This window comes from Balaenoptera acutorostrata, chromosome 3, assembly GCF_949987535.1.
Source record: "Balaenoptera acutorostrata chromosome 3, mBalAcu1.1, whole genome shotgun sequence".
NCBI lineage: Eukaryota > Metazoa > Chordata > Mammalia > Artiodactyla > Balaenopteridae > Balaenoptera > Balaenoptera acutorostrata.
The window spans coordinates 33462666-33483467 of NC_080066.1; the positions used below are offsets into that span (position 1 = coordinate 33462666).

General features: G+C 40.0%; 1 protein-coding gene across 3 annotated transcripts in view; it reads right to left on the reverse strand.

The window, feature by feature from the left end:
* Positions 1–20802, reverse strand: part of MTHFS (methenyltetrahydrofolate synthetase) — a 301335-nt gene that overhangs the window by 95123 nt on the left and 185410 nt on the right. For 2 of the 3 annotated variants that reach the window (XM_057544183.1, XM_057544182.1), the window contains exon 4: positions 19220–19308. The exons of the other annotated variant lie outside the window; for it this stretch is intronic. In XM_057544183.1, coding sequence (XP_057400166.1) covers positions 19220–19308 — 89 coding nt within the window. The remainder of the gene's footprint in view (positions 1–19219; positions 19309–20802) is intronic. 3 annotated transcript variants of the gene reach the window in all.

Below are 20802 nucleotides of genomic sequence, written 5' to 3' on the forward strand. Positions count from 1 at the left end.
GGAGGCATGGACATGCCCAGCAGATACTGGCATCAAGGCCTGACTTCGTACTGAATTATTTGCCACATTGCCTGCCTTCTCCAGCAGCTGGAGTTCCCAGAGGACAGGAACTGCTTACTCATATCCATGTCCCTGGGTCTAGCCTCCCCCTTATTGAACACAGGAAGGAAGGAGTGGTGTTGGGAGGTCTGTAAAGCAGAGTCAGAAAGGCCAGGAGAGGGGACTTCCCTGGTGGCGCAGTGGGTAAGACTCCGCGCTCCCAATGCAGGGGGCCCGAGTTCAATCCCTGGTTGGGGAACTAGATCCCACATGCGTGCTGTGACTAAGAGCTCACATGCCACAACTAAGGAGACGGCGAGTGCAACTAAGGAGCCTTGGAACCACAACTAAGGAGCCCATTGCTGCAACTAAGGATCCCATGAGCCGCAACTAAGGAGCCTGCCTGCCGCAACTAAGACCGGATGCAACCAAATAAATAAATAAATAAATAAAATTTTAAAAAGGCCAGGAGACCAGTGTTTGCCTTGAAGGAAGAAAGAAGCCAAAGAGGCCAGAGACAGACCTGTTTGTCACCTGCTCTCAGCACAGTACTTCCCATGCTCTAACCCATCATGTTTCTAGACCCGTCCAACTGGGAGCCCTGGAGGAACAGGGGCTGATTCTCCTCCCTACTGCAGAGCTTGATCTTGTGCCTAGAAGAGAATAACCACACATAAAAATTAATGGAATGAACGAATGAGGCTTAGAAACCAAGAGAAAACTGACCAGTTCTGACTGAGTTCTCTCTTCTGGTCGGTTTCTACGCCATGTCTCTCAGGCCTGGTCTTGGTAACACTGACTTACTGTCCACAGGACATAATCTTCTCTACCTCGTCCAGTTCTGAGAGTACAGAGTGCCAGTTAGGCCGACCTGCATGAAAGAATCTGCCTAGAGCTACCTATGAGTCCTTGTTCAATTTCCACTCACAAGAGCTGCTTGCCATGCCTGTATCCGAGGGGGATGTGTCATTATATCAAACCCATTTCTGTATCCACAAAGGTTACTGTTTATTTCTGCTTCTGGGTCCCTTTCCGTATAGGCAAACTTTAGCTAGATGCCCAAGAGAATAGTTACTGATGTATATTAAGGATGGTATGAAACAGATAGAAACAGTAATGACAAAAAATGAGCTAAAAAGTCAAGTGATGGCGTGTTTTCTCAATTAAGCTATACTCTCTTTGGTGCTAAATATCCAAAAGTCAGTTAAATGAGTACCAACTGACTACAATTCTCTATTCCTTGAATGAGATTCTATATACTCTTACACACCTTTACAGATTTTCTATTGGAAAAATATTTTTCTCAGAAATCTGTTTCTGGAGAACAATGAGAACAAGAGAGTTTTCAGTTAGGCAGAATCATTTTCCTATTTTAACAAAGGAGACCCAGGGTTTGAATTGGAGTCAGCCCTGGAGGGAGGGGTGACCCTAAGTCAATGACCAAAGTAGCCCCCCTCCCCCCTCTCCCCTCCCCTTACCCCACATGCCTTTAAGGGGTCTGAGAATGCTTCGTGCCCTAGCTGACCAGCAAACGTTACCACCCCTTTTCATTTCATTTAATGCTGTCTATCTGCTAGTGGGTTTGATGCTTGTCCGGATAATGAGCAGCCTGCCAAGCTGCCAGCCAGCGCTGCTCTTTAATTCAGAGCTTCCCCCCGGAACCTCATTCCTGCTGTTCTGTAACCTGGGCTCTCAGGACTTCCTGCCAAGTGGGACATGGCCTTGTCTCACATCTGCATGTGAGGCTTATTCTCAAAGACACCTGTTTTCTCCAGTGACAAGACTCACACTTCAAAAATCAGCCAGGCTTTAACACAGTGGACCTTGACCACATGACGTTTTCATTTTTCTTGAGTCAGAGCCTTGACTCTCATGTTCAGTCCTTGAATAGCTTTGCAGAAAAGAAGCTGACATGAATATCATGCACTTAGTTTTTCCTATCTAATTGAATTTTTTAGAATCTATTCTTGAGAATGTGTCACATGCGAGACACAGGTCTAAGTGCTGGGAATATAGCAACTAAGCAAGGCAAACTGTGGGCCTACTTTAATAAAGCTTACATTCTTTGTGGGGAAAGAAATTGAGAGAGAGAGGATAAATAAATAAACAAAGAAATAAGAAAACTTCAGATGGTGAACTGTGCTTTGAAGAAGATAAAACAGGGCCATGTGATGGAGGGAAGCTTCTCTGACTAGATGATGTTTGAGCTGTAACCTGAATGTTGAAGAAAAGCGAGCCGTACAGTGATCTGGAGGAAGAGCACTCCATGCAGAGGGAACAGGAAGTGTAAAGGTCCTGTGGCTAGAACAGACTTGGGATGGCTGAGTGTGAGAGAAACAGAAAGCTGGCTAGTATAAATAATGTAAATTGATGAATGTGGTACAGTTTGTCAGAGAGGTGGGCAAGAGCTAAATCATGTCATTTAATAAAATGTGTTGTTTCTTAATCTCTCCCTCTCTCTCCGATCATATATATATATATATATATATATATATATATATATATATATATGAGAGACAGACAGATACAAATGTCTCCTGTGAGGAGCAGCACTTATGTGGGGAAGGGAAGTGCAGTGGGGGATGCTCCCAGTGGCACAGGTAAAAAAATGAGCTTAAGTAACCATATATTGATAAGCTATACAATATCCTTATCTCTCTACTCAATTTAGAATCTCAAGTACATGTGTATTACTAAGAATACCAGGTATAGGATACTAGATGTCTATTCATTAACATGTATTCAACACATAAGTGGTGCCAGATGGTAAGCTAGAGCAGGGATCAACAAACCTTTTCTGTAAAGGTTCCGATAATGAATATTTTAGCCTTTGCAGGCCATATACAGTCTCGCTCACGTATACTGTTTTGTTTTTTGCCACTCTTGAAAAATGTAAAAACCATGCCTAGCATGAGGGCTGTACACAAACAGGCCACAGGCTAGATTTCCCCTGTGGACCATAGTTTGCCAGCCCCTGGCCTGAAGGTCAACAAGACATGTCCCTACCGTAGAGATGCCCTAAATCTGGTGGGGGAGAAGACAGACCTGATAATACAGAGTGATAGAGATGAGTTCACAGCAGGATGAAAGGACTCGGGGAGGGCAGTTAACCCAATACCAGAGGACCAAGGCAGGCTTTCTGCGGAAGCGACGTCTAAGAGGATGGGTGGGAGCCAGCCAGGTGAAGAGGGGAAAATGAAGATTCAAGCAGGAAGAAAGACAGCATAGGCAAGGGCCTGGAGATGAGCACAGTCACGGGATAAATTCCAGGAGCAGCAAATCTCTTCACTGTGTCTGGAATCAAAGGTTGTAAACACGAATGCTATAGAGGCTGGGTGGTGAGCAGAGGACAGCAGGCCCTAGGAGGAGCTGCGGCACCGCATAGCACTGCTGACCTTGGGGTCAGCCTCTCGGGCACGGCGAGGGGTGGTGGAGACTGTGCCCTGGCTAAAGAGAGGCTGGTGCTTAGCTCCTGCTGACGGGACGTGGCCCAATGTTGGTAAATCTGATTCTTCAAAAGACAGAAGAAGTTTTGATTTTAAGGTGAGATTCCATATTTTCAAAGATTGGTGATGAATTTTTAATCAATGTAAATACCGTGAGGATCAATATTCTGTGGGCACAAAGATGTCTGCAGGCCAATTTTGGGCACTTGGCCTCTGGTTTACAGGCTCTGGACTACAGCATAAAGGGCCGGGGGTGAGACCACAGAGGCCAGTCAGGGCCCTAGGGACTGGATGATGAAGAAGAAGGAAGGAAAGGGGAGGGGAAGGAGGAGGAGGACATGGGTGGCAGGGGAGGGGGAGGGGGAAGACGAGGAGGAGAAGGAGAAAAGAAAAGGAAACCTGGCCACGTGTCAGAGCTCATGTGTAACCGGACCACACGATGCAATTTGTATTTGTAAAGGAGAAGTCGTGTGGGTGAGCTAAGCCTGCAGAGCACACGGCTGCACTGATCTGGGAGGTTGGGGGCCTGGGGGGCGTGGGAGACACTCGCACCTTCTGAAGAGGGGTGGCGGGAGCAGAGAGGTCTCTAAGACTCTGAATCTGCTGGGAGACAGCCGCCCATGTAAGATGAATCCCTCGCTGGAGTGGCGCAGTGGAAGAGAATAAGAATGGGTTCCAGCATATATACACTACCAGACGTAAAATAGCTAGCTAGTGGGAAGCCGCCGCATAGCACAGGGAGATCAGCTCGGTGCTTTGTGACCACCTAGAGGGGTGGGATAGGGAGGCTGGGAGGGAGGGAGACGCAAGAGGGAAGAGATATGGGGACATATGTGTATGTACAACTGATTCACTTTGTGATAAAGCAGAAACTAACACACCATTGTAAAGCAATTATACTCCAATAAAGATGTTAAAAAAAATAAAAAGAATGGGTTCCAGGCTCTGGACCAAGTTCATGGGCAGCTGGCCAGCCACTGAAGCTGCAGACTGACAGAAAACCGCAAACAGAACTGAGAACACCCAGTATGAGGAAAACAGGGAGAGATGAAGGCAGGAAGTTTAGAGTCATTGTTAAGAAAAGAAGATATGCAGAAGATAAGCAAGGAGCAAAAGAAAACTCTGCAGAGGGAATTGGGGGAGGAGATGCTGGGCCAGGCTCTACCTGTCCTCAGGGGCCAGGCTCCAGCCTCCACACCCTTGCCGCCTCCCATTCCTCCAGCTCGGACGCTCAGCCACCTCACTCAAAGCTGCTACTGGCCGATGTCTTCCATGAGATCCGGTGCTGTCCCCCCATCAGGCCCTGGAGAGTCCCTCTACCCTGCTCTGGGTCCCTTCAGACCAGTGGGGCATCAAAGCTGGGTTCCCCAGGTAGTCCTCAGCTCATGTCGTATTTCAACATAAAAAATGTTTAGCATTTTCCACCTCCTAACTGCAAAAAAAAAAAAAAATTGTATCATAACTTCTAGACTAATTAGTTTTTAGTGGTGTTTAGCTTTCTCTCTCAGTTAACATATAAGGAAAAAGTGTGGTCATGCTGTCTCATAAAATTAGTGGAGTTATTTCTCATCTTTATATTTGACTCATTTAATTATTTTCCAAAGCAGAAGACCGATGTTTGATACACAGACACATCATACACATTTACCAGGTTCATTTCATAAATGTCCTTTTGCATACCTATTACATTGCCAGATTGCAAATTCAGTAAAGAGAAACTGCATATTGATTTATGTTCTTGTTTTTATAACATTATAAAATGGATGAATTAATTACATTAGTTCTGCAGCATTTTAATCCTGACTTTTCTGCTTTTATTATCTATCCCGCAAGATGGGTTCTATAATTTTTTTCCAGTGGTATTTATAATAGTCCTTGAGATCCTCATTAGCATGTTTGATTGAATTGACAAAAACATCAGATGTTTGTCACAACGGACAGTGAGAACTATCTGACTGAGTGGTTTTACAGTGAGGATTAACTTTGTCAAATAGATTATATGGCAGATATTTTAACATACATTTAATAAAACAAACTTATAGTTCCAAGGTTTGATGAAACTATATTCAAAGCACATGGTAATAAAAAAACACTATATCAAAAAAGATTGTCTCAGCAAAAGTGGAAGGCATTAGCAAACAATATGTTGCTATTTTAAAACTATAACAACAATTTTAAAACTATATCTGGTTAAACAAGGTGCCTCTAAGCAAAATAATAGTCTGGATTATTAATAGATAATTTATAATATTGTAAAAGCCTTTTCTGTATACTTCCCAGTAACTGAAAAAGTGAATGACTCTCTGAGTGGATAACTAATCCTTTTCCAAGCCGGGTGGCTCTTAATTCTTTGCCTTTAATAAAACTGAAAAAAATTTGATGATAAATCAGTGTGAATTTTAGTAAATAAGTCAAAAGGCATTCAAAGCATTAAGCAACAGTGATGTAGCAAAGTTTTATTTCTGTGTAATTTTTTTTTTCTGTGTAATTTTTTATGTGAACAAGTTTTCTCAATGTTTCCATCTACTAAAAAAGGAGTAGGAACAAAATAGATGCCGGATTCCACTTCATTGCATACATAAGTCACATTCATACAGAGATATAAGAAATAATTGGGAAAACCCTCATTCTCCTCATTAATAAGTATATTTCCAATAAAAATTACTTATATTTAATAATCATTAGTAAAAAGTTAATATATGTTGTGACTTTTGATCATGTGCTTCTAATGATTATCATTTTGACTCAGTACATAAGACTTTTTGAACAATTAAAGCCTGTGGTCACAGAAAAAAAAACAAAATTTAAAATTTAAATTTATAAGACAATCTTATTGTGATAAGTGTGATAGAATGATCAATAAAAAAACTTTCAAGCATGAAATATATGTGCACTAACATAAAATTCTGTGGAAGAAGTAGAAGAAAAAACACGAATTCATGGATAAAAGGAAAACATAAAATTTCAAAATGTTGAAGAAAGGAGTTTATGTATTTCTGTAAGTGGATAAAGGGGGTTTCATATCACATGGCATTTAGATTCCATTGGATCCATCTTTAGATATATGAATTCTTACTTGAAAATTGTCCGTTTTTGCAGCATATTGGAAATCACATCCTTTGCTATTATTTAAATAGATGCAAAATTTTAGATATTAACTTTTGTGCATAAGAGTCATAGTTTTTCAAAAAGTCATTTAGAGGTATATGAGCAAAATGCTTGAAGACCGCTGTCTTAGACCCTTAGAGCTTCAAAGACCTTTGAGGACCAAGAATTCCAGTCCTGGGACTTCCCTGGCGGTCCAGTGGTTAATGCTCCGGCGCTTCCAATGCAGGGGCACGGGTTCTATCCCTGGTCAGGGAACTAAGATCCCACACGCCAGCGCGGCCAAAAACAACAACAACAAAAAGAAGTCCAGCCCCTCCACACCTCCACCAGCACCATTTTACAGATGAGAAAACTGAACCCAGAGAGAAAGACAATGAGCTTCCTGCCCCCCCAGTGCTTTACCCTTGCCTAAGGCACAGAGTGAATCACATCCAGCCCTGGCTAAAAACGCCAGGCATCCTGACCTGCCCCCTGGTGCTCGTCCCAACACGATGCTCAGTGGTGATAGACACGCCCTCACAGGTGCGCAGGATCTACAGTAAACGCCACCCTTGCCGAGCTTCAATGTCCCATCTCTCTTCCAGGTTTCCTCGGCATTTTGTGCACCTCTCTCTAAAAGCTTTCTGCTGTTGCCAACATTATCAAACATCACTGGGGCTGCTGGGACAGAAATGACATGCTGGGACCTAGAAAGACAACAGGGACAGACAGAGGGAAGAGGGTAGGCCTCCACGGGCAGGGCGCTAGTTGAAGACACAGCGAAGCTGGGACAGAGAAAAAGATGTTAACTACACTTGTTCCCGTGCCAGCCTCAGTCAGGGCTGAAGGACAGCAGAGCCAAGTGCATGGCTGGAGGCTTCTAGGGTCTCCTTAGTTATTCAGCCTCTGTCACACTTGATACCTATTCTTTGGGTCCAAGATAGACATAGAACTATAACAGTGACATGACACTTGGGTCCACAAATACGGTAGGGCAGGCAGAAGATTGCCAAGCCTGAATAATTAACAATCAATAGCTCCATACTTGCAAAGAAGAGTAAATTATATGCATTGAGAGCCTAGTTGTGATGTCTCAGTCATTATTAAACTGGACTTTGTTATCTCAGGTATAAAACCAAGTTTATTTATCAGTATAAAATGTATGTGGCCTTCAGGTAGTACTAGCGTGCTACAATTGCAGCCTGAATTTTAAGGTGTATGTCTTTACATTGAAAAGGAGATCAATACACTTGGAATCTTTAAGTCAAAAGCAACAGAAAAACAAAAACAAAACTTTGTCATAAGGCATTTAATTCAAGTTAAACTGAGTATGATATTTTGGAATAATGGTTTTTGGTTATTTTATTTAAAACATTTATGTTCATCAAAGAGAAATGCCAAAAATAAAACAAAAATGGTACCACTCAAATACATTTTTTTGCTGACATTTTAAAAATAAGTGTAATATGGTTAAGAGAACGGAAAGACAAGCTACAGACTGGGAGAAAACATTTGCAAATTACGATCTGACAAAAGATTTCCATCCAAAGTACATAAAGAACTCTCAAAACTCAACAATAAGAAATCTAAATAAAGTCTGCAGTTTAGTTAATCATAATGTACTAATGTTGATTTCTTAAGTTTTGACAAATAAACCAAGGTGATGAAATATGTTAACAAAAGGAGAAACTGGGTGAGGATTATCAGGCAACTCTCTGTACTATTTCTGCAACTTGTTTGTAAATCTAAGTTTTTTCCCAAAGTAAAGTTTATTTAAGAAAACTTGACAAAAAGGAAATACGCAACTAAATTCAAAAATTGGCAAAAGACATGAATAGACACATCACCAAAGAAGACACATAGAGGACAAATGTGAACATCAAAAGGTGTTAAGAACATCGGTGAAAATAATGGTAAGACTAAGGACTTCGAAAATTCTCTCCTCCATTCCTCCATAAAAGTAACAAGAACACAGGCAAAAATTGCCTAAATCAGCTTTTTCCAAACTCTGATTTTAACCAGAAGCTCGCAACAATCTAAAGAGCATTTATTTTTTTAATTTATTTTTTTTAAAAAAGAGCTGGGGCTTCCCTGGTGGCGCAGTGGTTGAGAATCTGCCTGCTAATGCGGGGGACACGGGTTCGAGCCCTGGTCTGGGAAGATCCCACATGCCACGGAGCAGCTGGGCCCGTGAGCCACAATTGCTGAGCCTGCGCGTCTGGAGCCTGTGCCCCGCGACGGGAGGGGCCGCGATGGAGAAAGGCCCGCGCACCGCGATGAAGAGCGGTCCCCGCACCGCGATGAAGAGTGGCCCCCGCTTGCCGCAGCTGGAGAGAGCCCTCGCGCGAACCGAAGACCCAACACAGCCAAAAATGAATAAATAAATAAAAAAGAGCTGGATTTCAGTAAGTATAACAAACTTTGTGGCATTTAACTTACCCATTTAACTCAAACCTCCCTATTCCCTGATCCCAGTTCCACAGTGCCCTTGAAAACCAGTAGCCTGCAACCACAGCTTTGGAGACTAAACAATGCACTTCTAAGTAACACATGAATCAAAGAAGAAGTTTGGAGAAAAATCTAAAAATATTTTGACCTAAATGAAAATGCAGCTTATAAAACTTTGCATGATGTACTGAAAGCAGTACTTGGAGGGAAATTTATAACACTGAATGCATGCACTGGAAAAGAAGAAAGATCTAAAATCAGTCATCTGAGTTTTCACCCTAGGACTATAGAAAGAAGAGCAATATGAGCCTAAAGCAAGCAGAAGAAAACAAATATCAAAAATTAGAGCAGGAACCAATGGAATTCAAAACTGGAAATCAATAGAGAAAATTAATAAAACCAAAATCTGGTTCTTTGAAAGATTGGTAACATTGATAAACCTCTAGTCAGGCTGAAAAGAAAGAAGACACAAATTATTAATATCAGAAATGAAAGTGGGATCCATCACTACTGATTCCAGGGACACTAAAAGGATAATAAAGGAATACTAACCTTTATGAACAACTTTAATAGCATAGATGAAATGCAACAATTCCTTGAAATACACAAACTGCCAAAACTCACACAAGGAAAATAGATTATATTAACAGGTCTATGTCTATTTTTAAAGTTGAATCAAAAGTTAAATTTCCAAAATAGAAAGCACCAGCCCAGATGGCTTCACTGGTGAATACTACCAAACATTTAAGGAAGAAAAGTTACCATTTCTCTACAATCACTTCCAGAAACTAGAGGAGGAGGGGACACATCCTAACTCTGTGCAGCCAGCATTACCCTAATACCAAAACTAGACAAAGATAGTACAAGGAAGAAAAACTGCAGTCCGATATCTCTCATAAACATTGATGCAAAAATAATAGCAAATTGAATCTAGTAATGAAACAGAGAAGGACCCTATGGTCCTTACCCCCATGTCCTCAGCCTGCCTCTTGTCTGTGAAAAAACTTTAGCCAAAGAATAAGTTTAATCAGAGAAGTTAGAAAATGCAGAAACAAAAGAAAACAGTCCAACAAGACTAAATAATAATAGTTTAGTCATTAAGCATAGTCAAGGAACTTCAGTTCCTCTTCAAGGGCTATAGATAATATTCTGAGCCATATCCTGTGAGCTGTCCTGTAGATACTGAAACCCCCAACAGGTGGAAGAAGTTAAGTACATGATGACCAGGCTGTAGCCATGACATAAGCCACCACAATTCCGAGAATTGGCCTCAAAGAAATGGGAACAAACCGACCCTGTAACTGAAGATTAATTGTACTTAAAACACTCAAGATGATGCTGATCAGACCACCGCAGGACCAATTTCAAGATGACTGTCAGAGCTGCCTGTGCTGTTTCTGCATGTAGCCCCGCCCCTTCACCTATAAAAGCTCTTGCTCACTGATTGTCAGTAGGGGGGTGGGGGAGTGGGCCTTTGGACAGGAGTCCGCCCTCCCCCTAAAGCCCCACCGGCTGCCGGCATCCAAAATAAAGCAAACTTTCCTTTCCACCAACCTTGCCTCTTTATTGGCTTTTGAGCAGCAAGCAGCCAGACCCCACTTTCAGTAACAGTTACATATAAAAATAATTATAAGCTATGACCAAGTGGAATTTAATCCAAGTATGTCAGTCTGGTTCAACAGTCAAAAATCAATTAATGTAATCTACCACATCAACAAGCTAGAGGAGAGAGGTTATATGATCTTATCAAGAGATGCAGGAAAAGCATTTGACAAAATTCAACACCCATTCATGATAAAAACTTTTTTTAAACTCTCAGAAAACGAGGAAAAGAGAACAGAGGGGGACTTCCTCAATTTGATAAAGAACATCTACAGAAAACCTATATTCTTTCTAGTGAGAAACTATATGCTTTTCCCCTAAATTCAGGAGTAAGACAAGGATGTCCTCTATCACCATTCCTATTCAAGATCATACTGGAAGTTGTAGCTAAAGAAAAAGACAAGAAAAGGAGATAAAATATTTACAGTTTGGAAAGAAGAAACAAAACTCCTTGTTCACATATAACATGATTGTGTAGAAAATACCAAAGAATTGACGAAAAACTCTTGGAACTAATAAGCAATGATAGCAAGGATATAGGATATAAGGTTAGTATAGGATACAAGGAAATAAATCTTAGTGAGGAATGTTTAGAAATTGGAATTCTAATACATTGCTGGAGGGAATGTCAATTGCTTTCCTGTATACCAACAATGAAAAATTGGAATTTGAAATTAAAAACACAATACCAGTTACATTAGCACCAAAAAAAGAAAGGAAGGGAGGAAGGGAGAGGGAAGGAAGGAAGGAAGGAAGGAAGGAAGGAAGGGGGAAGGAAGGAAGGGGAAAAAAAGAAATACTTAGGTATGAAGGGCATCTGTAAAAAACCCACAGCTAACATCATACTTAGTGGTGAAAGACTGAATGCTTTCCCTGTAAGATCTGGAACAAGACAAAGATGTCCGCTCATACCATTTGTATTCAACATTTGTACTGGACGTTCTTGTCAGGGCAATTAAGGAAGAAAAAGAAATGAAAGGGTTATTAAGGAAAAAAAAGAAAGAAATGAAAGGGTATCCAGATTGGAAAAGAAGAAGTAAAACTATTTTTTTTGCCTATGACATAATATGATATATAGAAAATCCTAGAGGGACTTCCCTGGCAGTCCAGTGGTTAAGACTCCATGCTTCCAATGCAGGGGGCATGGGTTCGATCCCTGGTCGGGGAACTAAGATCCCACATGCCGTGTGGCATGACCAAAAGATAAACAACAACAACAATATATATATATATATATAGAGAGAGAGAGAGAGAGAGAGAGAGAGAGAGAACAAATTGGGAAGAAATATTCGTAACATATATAATTTTTTAAATTAAAAAAAAAAGAAAATCCTAGAGAATCAAAAAAACCCTGCTATAACTAATAAATGTATTCAGAAAAGTTGCAGTATACCAGATCAATATACAAAAATCAACTGTATTTCTGTACACTTGCAATGAACAATCCAAAAATAAATTTAAGAAAGCAGCTCTATTTACAATAGCATCAAGTAGAATGAAATGCTTAGGAGTAAATTTAACAAAGGAAATGAAAAACTTATACTTTAAAACAAGAAAACATTGTTGAAAGAAATTAAAGGAGATCCAAAGAAATGGGAAGGCATCCCATATAACACTGGTACCAAATTGATCTCCAGTATCAAAGCAATTCCTGTCAGAATCCCAGCTGACTTCTTTGGGTAAATTAACAAGCTCTTTCTAAATTTCTTATGGAATTGCAAATAACCCAGAATAGCCAGAACAATTTTGAAAAAGAAGAACAATGTAGGAGAACTCATACATTTCAATTTCAAAACTTACTACAAAGCAACAGTAATCAAGAGTGTGGAACTGGTACAGGATAGGCATATAGATCAGTAGAGTAGAATTGAGAGTCCAGAAATACACCCATATGTCTATTAATATTTGACAAGAGTGCCAGGACCATTCACTGGGGAAAGAACAGTCTTGTAAATAATCACCTCCAACACCTCCCACACTGATACTATACTTTTATTAATTAAGCCTAATATACAACCTAATAAGAAGCAGATGGTTTCTCATTGCAATAATTCTGAAGAGTGACTGCTTTGTTTTTGTTTTTGAAAATAAAAATGCATGGCAAATCTTGGAATTTTTGAAGCTGGAAGGGACCAAATTTATCATATAAGAACTCATCTAATCTTTGCATTTTACAGCTAAAGAACTCCGTGATTTGCTCAAGAACACACAAATAACTGTCGTAATTGAGAAAAGGACTAACTAGTCAGGTTTCCTGCCTCCCAATCCTGGGTTCTTTCCGTCTAATGAGTTTGTGTCTCTAAATTATGTCTCTTCTATGCAGGTATGAAGAAAATGACTAACCAAGGCAATCTATCAGAGTGACTAAACACACACACACAACACATCTTATTTTGTGTAACTAGCCTAGAAACTTATGAGAAAGATCCTCTTCTTGTTTAAAGCATGCACAAATCTGGAAAGATGTTTTAAGAAGAACATTAATGGTCTTAGAAAAAGAATTGATTTATTCAAAATGTAACTCAGTATTCCATATGAATTAATGCCTGGGTTTATGTATGAGCTGTCTAGATTTGATTTTTTTATTAGTCATAAAGATTATTTGGACCACAGGTTTTGCCCTACCCATTTCTAGTTTATTCCCTCTTCCATCCAGGTCCTATGCTCCATGGTTCACTTCTAAGACTAGGAGTTGTGTCAGGAGGAGAGGGGAGCAGTGCCCCATGCCATGGGTGTTTGTGCTTTTATGCTCAGTTTTACCCTATATTGACAGCAGAGAGAGTTAAAAGACATCTCCCCTCCCTCCCTCCCTTCTTCCTTTTTCCTTTCTTCCTTTTTCCCTTAACACAAAGTGTGTAACCTCATTCTCTTTGTAAAAGACTGAAGTAATATGAAATTACGAAGCATAAAATGTGACTGTTCCTTTGCAAACCCTCCTACTGCCCTCCCTGGACATAACAACGATTCATAATTTGGTGGGTCGTCTTATTCCGTAGTCTCTCTCTTTATTCCTTTTCATCCACACATATGTAAGTATGAACATATTTTTATTGAAATCGAACCACACTCTATACATTGTCCTGCTTTCTTCGTAATAGTTTGAGATGATACTGAATCATTGCACATTGGCCCACCTCATTTTTTTTTTAAGTGCTCCGTGATAAAGTAGCTAGTACTTAGGTAGAGGTAACTATGTGTAAGGATCTGTTCAAAGTGCTTTACATTATTAATTCATTTAATCCTCACAATAACTCTGTGAGATAAAGGAAATCCTTATGCTTAATTTATAGATGAGGAAATTGAGGGAGTGAGGTAATTTTCCCAATGACACATAGCTAGTTAAGTGGTGCAGATGAGATTCAATCCCAGGCAGTCTGGCATCAGAATGCCATGCATTTAACTGCTAGGCTGCATTACTCCTCCATAATGTAAATGTTCCATAATGTATTTAAATAGTTCCTTATTAAGGAATCTTTAGATTGTTCCTAATTTTTCACCATTATAAACGATGCTGTAATTACCTCCTCATACATGTAATCAAGTCCATCAATCTTTTCTTTCACAGCTTCTGAATTTGCATCTTGTGTGGGAAGGCCTTTCCATCCCTAGGTTATAAATAATCCTTCATTTTCTTCTATAACTTTTATGGTGTGGCTTTATTCATTTAACACTTGAGTTCTTCTGGAATTTGTATTGATGTATGGCACAAGTTAGAGGTCTAATTTGATTGTCTTCCATATGGATAGCCAATTGTCCCAATATCATTTTTTTCATCTTTTTTTTTTTAGTTGAAGAGATATTTCCCAAGAAAATCTTTTAAGACTTAAACAGCTTACATCAACATATTCAGATCTACCCATGCTTAATCAACTGTTGAGAAATATAATCACAGGGCTTCCCTGGTGGCACAGTGGTTGGGAGTCCGCCTGCCAATGCAGGGGACACGGGTTCGAGCCCTGGTCCGGGAAGATCCCATATGCCACAGAGCGTCTGGGCCTGTGCACCGCAACTGCTGAGCCTGTGCTCTGGAGCCCGCCAGCCACAACTGCTGAGCCCATGTGCCACAACTACAGAAGCCCGTGCACCTAGAGCCCGTGCTCCACAACAAGAGAAGCCACTGCAATGAGAGGTCCGCACGCCGCAGCGGGGAGTGGCCCCCACTCGCCACAACTAGAGAGGGCCCACGCACAGCAGCGAAGACCCAACTCAGCCAAAAATAAATAAAATAAATAATTTTTTAAAAAAAGAAATATAATCATAAAATGTCTCATTAAACCTACAGGAAAACGTTTACAGGATGGAGAGGACAAGGATAGAAACCAGGGATTTCCCCTCACCCCCCATATCAAATACACTGAATGGATATTTTATCATGGAAAGATTTTGAACTTAGTTCAGACCCTGGATCTGTCCCTTAAAAAACAGTTGGTCTTGAGTAAATCTTCTATGCCTCTGTTTCCTCATCTGTAAAAGGGGAAGATAGTAACACCTGCCTCAGAAAGCAGCTGTAATGATGAGAGCACCTTGTACTCATTAGGTGCATCATCCAATGTGAAAGGTTTGATTTCCCTTTTTTTTTGTTAAAGAACTAAAGTGTCCCCAAAAGACAGTCCTGTTCTTATACCCAAAAGCCTTTAGGTGATACAATGTCTGTTATTTGAGAGCATTTGCTTTTATGAGACATTGTACAATGTTCTCAGTTTGACCTTGGTTTCAAGGGACAGAGTTCCAGAAGCAGATGTAAAGGTTATTGTTGATTTCTTGGTAAAATAAAGAGAATTCAATTCCTTTTATTATCTTTACCGGCTCAAAAACACTAGGAGAAAATAATTGTTGAAAGTCAAGTTATGCCTCCCTTTGTCCTATCTTTCTTCTCCATAGCTGCTATTTCAAACCTTGTTCTTTCTCTGACCTTCTACTCTGCCACCACATTTGACAGCTAGCCTCATCTCACCTCCTCCATCAGAGAAAATGAAACTCATCTTCCCTCAACTTCCTGCTGCCAAAGTCACCAGCACTTGCACCTATACTTGACCCATTCTCCTTCCCACCAGTCCCTCCCACCCAAGTACTGGTCATTTGTCTGTCTCCCTCACTGGTTTATGAGCATAAGGACCAGGTCATTGGAATACTGTTTCCCATCACCTAGTACAATGTAGGATCAGAGTAGACACTCAAAACACTAAAGGAAACCAGAATATGTCACCCAAAATATGTCTCTTTGACATAAAAATTATTTTAAGCTGGCAGTAAACACATTAAGAAGCAGTAAACTTATGAAAAGCTCTCTCTAACGTCCTCTTTTTCTGCCTAAAGGCTGGATATAAATTCTACTTTTACTGAAGACAGACTCCTGACAGCACCAGGAGAATCTGCAAAGAAACCTAGCTGCACTAGTATCCTCCCATATATTACCTTCCAAAGTTTGCTGCCCTTTGAAGCCTAAAACTTCTTTCCTTTGTCCTGTCATTTCTCTTCAAACTCGTTGTTCTTTGTTGAAGATGATACATAAGCCAGAGTTCTAAGCCACTATTTTGAGTTACTCTTCATTCAGTTTTCTCCCATGTATGCTGCATGAGTTAATAAACAGTTTTTCTCTTATTAATCTGCCTTTTCTTTTAAGGAATCTAAGCTGAAAACCTAATATGGGTAGAGGTAGATGTTTGCCTCTCCTACAACACATTTTTAAATGAATGAATAAGACCTGCTTCCTTGGTACTCACTATTTTATCAGGAAATGTTATACCTACAAACATAGTACTCTAACCCGGACAGTTAGTCAAGGTTAACAGGAACATATAATTGATATGGTCTTTTTATTTGAAAAAATTGCTATAAGTATTTATCAAAATAAATTCTATTTAAAAAATATAATAAATGAGATGCCATTTATGGCAAAATTTGTCTTTTAAAGGAACATCCCTGCACACCTGGAGATGCATTCCACCTCTCACTACATCACAGATGACTATTTCCAACCTGACTCCACCCAGAACTCTTGCTACTTCCCACCTGAAATTCCCACTCACAGAGCCCAGGAGCCTGTCCATGTCCTCAGGAGACCTGGGACATCTTGCTGCAAAATGGATCAGAGGCAACAGGACTCAGCAGAAAAGTGCCTCTTCAGGGTTGGAATCCTCTGTTTTTGCAGCTGCAATATTCGACATCAAATTTCTTTACATCCCAGCCGTTTTATTGGACATACTAACAAACAAACTCATATTTTCTTGATATGATTCACCTGAACTGAAACTAAAGTTTTACTAACCCAGCATTCTACATGGAACCCCTCTCTATGCTCGTCCATAATAATCAGTCATTCACCACAATAACTCTCAATGCTTTTTCCTAGCAAGGAGCAATCTAAAGAGTCACCTTACAAACAATGGGTGGTTACTAATTTATCTTTCTACTGCCCCCTCAAAATCACTGGAAATGTGCACTTTACCCTGTCAAACTGCTCTATTAAGAATTGAAAGAGGCAACATTGTGCAGAGAACATGGAGTTGCAATAGCACAGATCTGAGTGTGACCTTGGCAATTTACTTAACCTCTCTGAGATCCAGTATCTGAAAAAAATAGGAATAATACACCAACTTCATAAGGTTGATATGGTATGAGGATATTACCACCAGCGATTTTGACTTAATTATCCAGGTAATTTCAAAGCATCTCCAGGTGATTTTAATGCACAGCCAGAGTTAAGAACCGCTGGGTAAATTCTTCTCAAAAGTATTATCTCCATGACCACCCTTCAGAAACTTTAAAATGACTTATGAATATTAAAAGCGGGATTAAGAATATAAACAACCTCTTTTCACCTGTGTAAGCAAAACTAGAATATGCTTAGGAATGGAAAATGCTAACGTTCATAGTAAAACTGTCCAACAACTGAGTTAAAAATGAATATACATACAGGGCTTTTGAGGAAAGCTTCGTCTTCAACAAAGAACCCAGAGTTATATATCTGAATTATTATGTCCCTCCAAAGTAGTTACTACATGAAGATAAGCTATAAAACCTATTTTAATGATGTTGCCACTATGGAAAAATAAATTTATTAGAGAGAAATTGCCCTTTGAGACTGAGGTAGATTTATTAAAATGTCTTAAATGGCGAAAAAATTTTGATCTTTGGTTGCAGATTTAACTTCTGGAATCAATAAAGTATCATTTGAAATCAAGTCAGGTGAGTTTGTAGTTAACCAAGATGGGAGCTCTCATTGTAGGCATTGGGCCTAATGTCTCTGAGGGGTTCTTGCTACATATCATATCCTTCAGTAACTAGCACTCAACCTAGCACAAGTCACGGCTCAGTGATTGAACTTAAATGAAATATTCAATACAAAGACAGATTATCACAGGTGGCCTTGAAGGTCATTCTCAAAGAAAAGATTAGAAATGGTTGAGCAATATTGGCCTCATTAGAATAAGGATGTGGTTTTCCAGACAGGCAGTGTTCATGCCACATGTTTGTTACAAAGACCATTTCAGTTCTTCCTAAATATGTTTGGAATAAAGGGGAGTGACCCATGACAAAACCATGGTACCTCTAAGAGATGGTGGTGGCTGTGTCTTCGGAGCTTTCACAGGAGGACATTCATTATAGTAAATAACCCAAAATGTAGGTCTGACCCTTGGCTGTGCAGGCTCAGAACAATAACTACCAGTTTGTGGAGAATAGGTCTGACTCTCGAGGCTGGACTCCCATTAATCAACATGATGAGAATGATGTATAACACCAGAATTCCAATTAGTTATGTTACAAAGAGAAGTATAACAGTTGTAGGGCCCAGAGACCTCTGGTAATTATGACCAGCACACTTTCTTTCAGAAAGCAGACCTGGGTGGGAAGTTCAGGTCCATCAGAAGGTGGCACAGTGAACAGGAACTTGAGATTGGGTGAATGAGTGAAGGCCTCCACAGCATCCAGTTGGGATAACCTGAGGACTATTTCTCACAATAGGGAGAGCCCTTTGGTAGTAATGCCATACTCAAGTTCAATGACCAGGATTGCTTCTCCCCCTTATTTAGGAGGAAATGGCTCAAGTTCACCTCTCCACTATCTTTTAATGTTCATTTCCACCACTGTCCAACTTCTTTTCTGACATATTTATAATCTATATTAGTACATTCAGTCATGTTATATCAAATCTTGTGAGCCTTAAAAACAGTGTCTTTTTAAGATGACTTTGCACCTTTTGCTCTGGTCTATTGTGAATTGACCTTAATGCTTGACTCTTATTTCCCTGTTTCCCAAATTTATGAAGTTCAGGAGATACCTAGCCCATTATGTTCTGACAATACTTATAGTACCAGAAGTCTCCCATGTAAAAAAAAAATTTTTTTAAGAAGAAAAATCCATTAGTCTCTCAATAAATATCAATTGCACCAGATACTTTTTTAAATGCTGGCAATTCCATGGTAAACAAAACAGATAAAGACCAAAACCTCATGGGGCTTACATTCTAGTTGAAAAAAGGAAATAAATGAGAGAATAAATACTTATATAAAATGATTTCATATGGTGATAAAGTGAAAATAAAATTAGAAACTCCTACTAAAATGTTCATTTGTAAATTAAGAGAAAATTCTTACCTCTGGGAGATTTTCAAGTCTACCTTACATGGTCCCAAGATGACTAGAAATATCATGGTCAAAGTAGAAAAATAAAAGGGAAGGTCCCACTGGAAAAAAAAATGCAGAAAAATATGAGATCAGGGACCTTGGAAATTCACATACCCATGACAATGAGAACAAGACCGGTGTGGTTCTGCAGTTCCAGAAACCTATGCCTGTGAATTTTCTCCCCGCTAGTGCTGCTTGTATTTCTGACAGTTTCCTCAGGATCTATGGCCTTAAATGATGCATGGAGAAGGGGGAAAGTGGAATTATTCCTTTATGCCATACCTGAATTTAATGTCTTGCAGCAGTGCCCCAGATTTTTACTTTGGGTCTTGCAAAAGTAATATCTCTTGGGGAAAAATGGAGGCAAGAAGTACCTGAACAGAGAACCATCACATTTAGCCTAAGAAAAAGGAAAGCGGCAGCCAGAAGTAACTATGATCGTTATAGCATGTATCATTTATTGAGTACCCACTATGTCTCACGTACTGAAGAGGCGTTTGCGTATTTTACCCAAATAAACTCAAAGACCCTGTGTAACCCGATTTCCAGGCAAAGGCACATTCAAAGAAATGCAATCCAGTAGTCAAAAGAAATTTTAAAATAGTTCTGTTCATTACTTGCATTTGAAATAAACTCCTTAAAATTCCCTTTTGTCCCCTCTCTATTCTCATATACCCTTTGCAGTTCTACAGTCTCTTATCCCAGCCTCACCCTCCACTTCTGCACAGAATGCACTGAAAACCCGCCACGACTGGGATAGGCTCTGGTCTCTCCTTTTTCTTCCCCTTTTCTGCCTGTTTATCTGATTCTCCATCTCTAACCATTCTCCTGATTCTAAATCACAGACACCCAGAGAGTCAGACAAGCAAGGCAGAAATCATCTTATAAGAAGGGGAATGGGTGAAATCGGAAATACAAAGACAATATTATCTTTATTAAGTTGGGACAGGGGGAAGTAGCAGGAATGGGGAAGGCTGAGAACATTCACATGTTAATAAGTGTGAGAAATGATTATAATTATGGCCCTAGTGAATCCCCTTCCTTGCTCCCAGCCGCTCTGCAATGAGACATCCCTCTCCTTAAATCTGGATGGCCTTGTGATTTGTTTGGGTCAACAGTATGTGGCAGAAGTGATATTATGCAAGTTCTGGAATCTTGTCCTGAAGAAGTTTTGCAGTTTCTGGTTTTGCTCTTGGAACCCTGAGGCCATCATGCTGTGAAGAAACTCAGTCCAGCCTGTTGGAGGATGTGGAAGAAAACCAAACCATCCCAGCTACCAGCCAACACCTATGGCCAGACGTGTGCTTGAGGCCGTCTTGGACTCTCCAGCCCCAGTTGAGCCATCAGATGACACAGTCACATGAGGGATTTCAGACAAGACCTGAAGTAGAACTGACGAGATTGCCAACCCATAAAATTATAAGGAAGCAAATCATGGTTTTGGGATGGTTTATAATAGAGCAAAGGTCATTCACATATAAATCATTAGCTCGTGTAATTCTTACAACACAAAGTAGGTTATTCTTATTTTATAAATGAGAAACTGAAGTTCT